The sequence below is a fragment of the Hippocampus bargibanti genome, linkage group LG06 (genome assembly GCF_051943395.1).
Source record: "Hippocampus bargibanti isolate YZ-2025 linkage group LG06, ASM5194339v1, whole genome shotgun sequence".
NCBI lineage: Eukaryota > Metazoa > Chordata > Actinopteri > Syngnathiformes > Syngnathidae > Hippocampus > Hippocampus bargibanti.
The window spans coordinates 24,138,760-24,146,259 of NC_142739.1; the positions used below are offsets into that span (position 1 = coordinate 24,138,760).

The window sequence follows — 7,500 nt, forward strand, 5'->3', positions numbered from 1 at the left end:
TTACCATATTATTATTAGTAGTAGTAGTTGTATAGTAGTAGTAGTAGTAGTAGTAGTAGTAGTAGTAGTAGTAGTAGTAATAGGAGTCACTTTGTATTCAATTAGTATAGTCGTAAATATTATTATTATTATTATTATTATTATTATTATTATTATTATTATTATTATTATTATTATTATTATTAGCAGCAGTAGTGGTAGTGGTAGTAGTAGTGAATTATTATTAAATTACTATTTGTATTGTCATTATGTTTTTACTATTATTATTGTTATTGTTGTGTTTGTTATTATTCTTACTGTTGTTGTTTTTATTATTATAATACATTTTAGGAGTAGTAAATTATTAATACATTTTTATTTTTTTTATTATGTTATTATTGTTATTGTTGTGTTTATTGTTCCTATTATTGTTTTGTATTATTATTATTATTTTAAATATTTATTATTAGTAGTAGTAGTAGTAATAATAGTAGTAGTAATAATAATAATTATAATTATATAATAATAATATTATAATATTATATTATAATTACTACTACTACTACTACTACTACTACTACTACTACTACTACTATTATATATCATTAATATTATAATAATAATTATAAATAATTATAATTAATTTCTTGCTATTGTTATTGCTATTATTATTATTATTATTATTATTATTATTATTATTATTATTATTATTATTTATTATTTGTTATTATTATTATTATTATTATTATTATTATTATTATTATTATTGTTGATGTTGTTGTTATTATATGCGTGACGATAATCTGACTATTATGCAATTAAATCCAGCAGTAAATAAAAAAGTCACAGTTTTTTTATTTTTTTAATACATTCTTTTTTTCAGTTCAGTCACGTCATTATTTATAAAGAAATAATTAAAATACGTCTTTGGGCAAACAGAACAATACAAGAGCGGTCAATTTTGGTTGACTATTATACAATACACATTACATTTCCTTACGTACTGTCAAAATTGACCAACGACGATTTTTTTAAATGTGCATTTTTGCTTTCACAATAAGAGAACATCTAAAAATCATCTAGAAATAATAATTCATGTAAACATTGCGAATAGGTAGCTGAAAAAAACATTCAGGTAGTCGAGGATTTTTTTTCATGCATTAAAAAACACGACAAATCGTATAGTTCACTTTACAAAACACACATGAGACGAAATAAACATTCAACATTAGTTTAACAACACAAACTTTAGACGACAACATATGTAACAGTTAGAGAATAATATAGGGAGAGACACCCCAACCCGTCTCACAGCTCGAATCAGTACGACGACGATGCCCCTATACTTAACTGTCTCTCCGTCGGTCTTTATTGTCTTTCTTCATTTTCATCCTGCGGTTCTGGAACCAGATTTTCACTTGTCTCTCGGTCAAATTGAGCAATCTGGCCACTTCGTATCTGCGATCCCGAGGAAGATACATGTTGTACAGAAATTCCTTCTCCAGTTCCAGGATTTGGTGCTTTGTGTAAGGGCAACGTTTCTTTCTGGTGGGCTTCGCGTGGAGCCAGTTGGACGAAGGGTTGTCTGCGTGTACAAAGACATCGAGTAGATCTTTATCTTCCTTTTTATTTATTTTTTTCTTCCAAAAGGCCGTGCATGTGTGGATTTACATTTTTTTTTGTAAATGGTTCTCGAAGCAAATTATTGAAAAATAAAAAAAACTGGACTCACACATTTTAAATAGCAAAGCCAAAGTCAATACAGGGACATATAACAAATATGCTTTTTATACTTTTGTATATTTTTATACTCTGCACTATGTACAGTTCATTTTATGAAACTTTTTTTGTGCAGTTGTACATTTGAGTCTCCTGGAATTTTCTTTTGTGCACTTTGTTTTATCTTTTGACACCCCCACCCCTCACCCCTTTCATTTTAGCTGCAAATTTCCCCATTGTGAGACTATTAAAGGCTTTCTGATTCAGATTCTTTCTAATATATGTCATTTTTTAATTACATTTGTTTAGGTAACCATTTTAGAACATTCATTCATTCATTTAGATCCATATATTTTTTTCTCAAAATTGAAAAAATATTGTTTCCTACTCGACTCTCATTTTGCAACATTTTATTTATAGTTATAGTCACCTTGAAAATAAACTTGACTTGCCGAAATATTGGCTTTCTCAGAAAATCTATTTTGTATTGTACAAAATAGTAATACGTACACTCAAAATATATGAAGGTAATAAAGGTACCATGGTTTCATATAGCACCATTCCACATAATAATTCAACATATTTTTGAAAGGTGCTCATAAATGAAATGTATTATTATTATTATTATTATCATTATTATTATTATTATTATTATTATTATTATTACGACGAGTAGTAGTAGTAGTAGGAGTCGTAGTAGTAGTAGTAGTATTATATCACAATTTATAATAATAAAAATAATTATAATAATAATAATAATAATAATAATAATAATAATAATTATTATTATTATTATTAGTAGTAGTAGTAGTAGTAGTAGTAGTAGTAGTAGTAGTATTAGTGTTAGTATTAGTATTATAGTTAGTAACAGTAGTAGTATAATAGTATTAGTATTATATCACAATATTTTAGTATTAGTATTATTGTTATTATTATTGTTATTATTATTAGTCGTATTATTATTAGTAGTAGTATTAGTAGCAGTAGTAGTATATCAATAGTAGTAGTATTACATCATTATTAATGTTACTACTATTATTATTATTATTATTATTATTATTATTATTATTATTATTATTATTATTATTATTATTATTATTATTAGTAGTAGTAGCAGCAGAAATAGTAGTAGTAGCAATAGTAGTAGTATTAAATCACAATTTATTATTATTATTATTATTATTATTATTATTATTATTATTATTATTATTATTATTATTATTATTGTTGTTGTTGTTGTTGGTATTGTTATTTGTGGTAGTAGTAGCAGCAGTAGTAGTAGTAGTAGTAATAGTAGTAGTATTATATCAGAATTTATTATTATTATTATTATTATTATTATTATTATTATTATTATTATTATTATTATTATTATTATTATTATTATTATTATCACATTTGGTGCAAGAGAGCATCAAGTTAGATTGGGTTTTAAAATAGCCATCAAATAAATATTATTTACTATTTTTTTTACTACTCTAGGGCTCTGTAATATATAAAGTGCATTGTAAGTAGACAGAAGATAATGTGATCTGTTTGATAATCGTGCAACAGAATTTTACTGGACCCAATAAAAAATGGAGTGGTACCCATTTTGGCCCGAGGCCGAAGTTTGATGACCACTTGTGCAATCAGAACGCGCAATGCACTGCAAAGCGTTTTTATGTATGCAAACGCTGCATTGTGACTGGAATTGCGTTCAATATCGTCGGATGTGAATTCAAATCAATTTTGAGTCACGTGTGTGTCCATTTTAACGTTGGGAAACACTACGGATGAAAAAATGTTCACACTTTGTCATCGGGCTGTGGTGAATCTATTTGAAATGTTTCAGCTTTTAACAACCATCGCGGATGACACGATGCACAATGACCAAATCATCTGAATGGAAAGGCATAAAATTGATTTAAATATTATGTGTCTAAAGGGAAAATTGCAGCAAATTTGAGCCAAATTAAAAAATAATAATAATAATAATGAAGAAAGGCATCTCTTACCGACGTTCATCTCCCTTCTATCGACGCCCGAGGGGCTTTCCACGATCGGCTTGGACGTGGACGTACTCTCGCATGGGACCTCCGCCAGGGGGGCCGCAGCGCCCTCCGCGTCAGACAAAAGAGGCGTGTGCGTCTCCAAAGTTGTGCACTCTCCACTTCCAATAAGAGGCTCGGGTTTGATCTCATAATGCATGGCGGCCGTGGTCGCCAGTCCGGTCAGGCACAAGGGCGCAGACACGGGCTCCAAGGCCCAGGAACGCGCAAACATCCCATCGCCGTCTCCGCCGGGGGTGTAATGGTGATGGATGTAAGTCGGGGCGGCGTTGTTAGGCGGGTGCGTGGCGATGGGACCCCAAGACGTGCCGAAAATAGACGATTTCTGCATAGCTTCCTGTCCGCCATATTCGGCGAGCATCGCCTGCTCCACCCCTGCGGTTGATGAAAACCTCGCCGACACATCATCCTGCAGCTCGGGGACAGCTTCGGCGTAGTAGCTCAACGTCGACATGGCAACGATATTAAGAAGAAAAAACACCCCCGCCCCCCCTTCCCAAATTAAAAAAAAGCACTCAAATCCTGTTATAATCCAACAAAATGGCGTAAACGGCGTGTCATTGCAGTGTTATTGCTCCTCGTCGTGCACCCGGCTGGACGCTTAATGCAAGTTGGACGCGGTGAACATTGTCCACGCAAGGATAGGGCGCCCCCCCCCCCCCCCCGAACACGTGACCGTGGGACAGAACAATAAATAATAAATCAGGCTGCTGCTGCTGCTGTGTTGCTGCTGTTGCTGCTCAAGTCAATAGGCAGTCTTTTCACCACCATATTTTTTTAATAGCAAATTCCCTCTCGCCTTTTATTGGGGCTGCCCGTGCGTAGTAGTACTCGCTTTTATAAGCAATAAACATTATGATATTTTTTTGTCGAGAGATTTTTATTTATTATTTATCATCATTGGTGGGCTTGTAACGTTTAAACCTCATAGCGAGAAATAAACAGGAGTTCATTAAACGTCTAAACGGAGTTATTAATTGACTTCGAAGGGTATTTAAAGGTTATGTGCAAGTCGTTTCGCCACTGGGGGAAAAAACCGGAAGTGGGACAAATAAATATAAGACTACACAAAATAAAATGAATAAATAATTGTAAATGTAATAAAACATTACGGTTGACTAGTCGAGTGGTTAGATTCACAGTGCAGAGGTGGTGAGTTCAACACCTGGTCCGGCCTCCCTGTGTGGAGTTTGCATGTGGGGTTTCTCCGGGTACAGTACTCCGGTTTCCTCCCACATTCCAACAAAAAACATGCATGGCAAGCGGATTGAACACTTAAAAATTGTCCCTTGGTATCAGTGTGAGCTTCCGGCTCTGTGTGTTCTGCGATTGGTTGGTAACCAGTTCAGGGTGTGCCCCGAATACGCCACCGTCCTCGCCCCTAATGAGGATAACGCGATCTAGAAAATGGATGAATGGATAAAATATAGCAAATGTATGTATGCAAATGTATGCAAATTTATTGCGAAATATTGCATTGTATGACTATTAAAGACTTTCTGATTGATTAAAACGTGTTATTTTGGTTGTTTTAAAGGATATGAACAAATCTTCTGAAAACTATATCTGTATTTTACCCAAAAATGCTGAGTTGTGATAATATATATAATTCTTTTTTTTTCTTTCTGACACCCCCCCCCTTTCTATTTTACTGATGTAGATAGGAAATGTCTCAATTGTGTGACAATTAAGCGAATTCTGATTCAGTTAAACGTGTTTTATTTTTGGTGTTTTAAATGATATGAAAACATCTTCAGAAAGCAAAATCTGTAATTTAATTAAAAAAATCTGAGTTTTGAGAATACAATACTTGAATTTTTTAACATCCCCCCCTTCAATTTTTCTGCCGTATATTGCAAATATATCCATTGTGGGACGATTAAAGGTTTTCTGATTGTGATTCAGTAAAAATAATCTGTATTTTACAAAAAAAATGTAGTGTTGAGAATAAAAATGCACGTTTTGATCGTTTTTTTTTTGTACATACAATACTTGACGTCTGTGTAAGCTCTCAGTCGTACAGGAGTGGTCCATAGATGAAAAGGTTTCTTCATCTGTACTTCTTTGAAAGTGTCGGACGTTTCGCTTCTTATCCAAGAAACTTCTTATCCAAGAAACTTCATCAGCAAACTGAGTTTTCTGACGAAGTTTCTTGGATAAGAAGCGAAACGTCCGACACCTTCAAAGCAGTACATGATGGCTGAAGAAACCTTCTCATCGATACAATACTTTATTTTTTTTATTTTTGACTCCCGCCCCAACCTCGCCATTTTTAATTTTGTTGCCGTAGATTGCAATTTTCCCCATTACGGGACTATGAACAGATTTTCGGCTTCTGATTCCGTAAAACCTATTTTTTGTTTGTTTATAGTGTCTTTTTCAAGTGGATATGAAAAACTAATCTTCAGAAAAAAAATTATTTTACCCCCCAAAATAAATGCTGACTCTTGAGAATAAAAACGCATATTTTGATCGTTTTTTTTTTTGTACATAAAATATTTTTTTTTCTTTTTGACCCCCACCCCTTTCAATTTTGCTGCTGTCGATTGCAAATGTCTCCATCGTGGGACTATTATAGGCTTTCTGATTCTGATCCACCAAAATAAAAACAATGAATTTTAAAATGAGCATTTTTCCCCTTTTAATCATCAATATTATAATGTATTCAACCCAGCTCGTTCGCCTTTAAAAAAACCTTTTTTTAGATTGATAAGACACGCCATGCAAGCTATACATAAAGGCCACTTTCCACGACGTCTCCAAACCCAGAATTGTTGCTCTCCTTGGGGCCAACTTCCCCCTCCCTCCTCCCTCCTCCCTCCTTCCCAAAAAAGAAGCGCTCACAGGAAAGTGGGGCGAGTTTATTTGGGTGCCATAACGTCCCCCTTTTATCACGGGCAATTGAGGTTGTTTTTCTTCAGGTTACAACCTGGCTGTCTAAGCTAAATATCCCCGCCAACCTCACCGACCCCCACCCCCAATAAAGCCGTGCCTTTGTATCCTTTCTGAGGCGCAAAGCAGACGCATCCGGCGTTTCCTACGGCGAGGCAACGGGCAGACTGCAATGATCATAACCGAGGCCTTGTCTGGGCGCTCTGGAACCTTCTTCTCAGCAAACAAAGTCCTTTCATTTCGTTTGTCTTGAATTGCAGACGTGGGAATTGAAATAAATAAATAAATAAATAAATAAATAAATAAAATGGTGAGTGGCCAGAAAAAAAAAACATAGAGTATCTAATGAATACTGAGCATTGCTTTTACGCACAATAATAAACCATAATATGGCGCTCGTGGGTGTTTGTTACTTTTTTTATTTGCCAAATTATTGATAAGTACAACAGCTAATGAATTAAAAAAAAGTCACTTTTCACAACGTGCGATGAGTTTTTACTGAGGTAATCAAGGCAGTTTCCTGTTGTGGGACAAAAGTCAGATAAAGCCCAACAACATGAGACTACCTAAACCACTCCAGAGCCGCCGCCCCTCCCCCTTTGTTGTCCTCTTCTGCTACGAAAAAAAATGCACTTCCAAGATTTTGTGATAAAACAGGTTAACAATGGGAATCCAAATGATTTTTGAACATTGAGTCAGTGGGAGTCATCAGAACTGCAGATTAAAATAGCGTCAATGGGGATTTACAAGCGTGTCAACACCATGTCAATAAGAGTGACGATAATAGTATAATTACGTCATGTATGCGTTCCAAAAGAATTTTTACCATTGTGCTATTATGAATTACAATAAAAAAAAA

The 7,500-nt window shown here is 33.9% G+C and overlaps 1 protein-coding gene across 1 annotated transcript; it reads right to left on the bottom strand.

The window, feature by feature from the left end:
* Positions 1–832: 832 nt before the first annotated feature.
* On the bottom strand, positions 833–4,337 carry hoxa9b (homeobox A9b). The gene is made up of 2 exons (XM_088998637.1): positions 3,696–4,337; positions 833–1,564 (listed from the first exon to the last, which is right to left on the bottom strand). The coding sequence occupies exons 1-2, from the start codon at positions 4,201–4,203 to the stop codon at positions 1,326–1,328; spliced, it is 747 nt and encodes a 248-aa protein (XP_088854763.1). The 5' UTR covers positions 4,204–4,337; the 3' UTR covers positions 833–1,325.
* Positions 4,338–7,500: the final 3,163 nt, after the last annotated feature.

Excerpts from the sequence above, each read along its gene's own strand:
- hoxa9b (XM_088998637.1), bottom strand. The coding sequence starts at position 4,203 with ATGTCGACGTTGAGCTACTACGCCGAAGCTGTCCCCGAGCTGCAGGAT. Across the intron at positions 1,565-3,695 it reads TAGAAGGGAGATGAACGTCG|ACAACCCTTCGTCCAACTGG; the intron begins GTAAGAGATGCC and ends TTGTACACGCAG.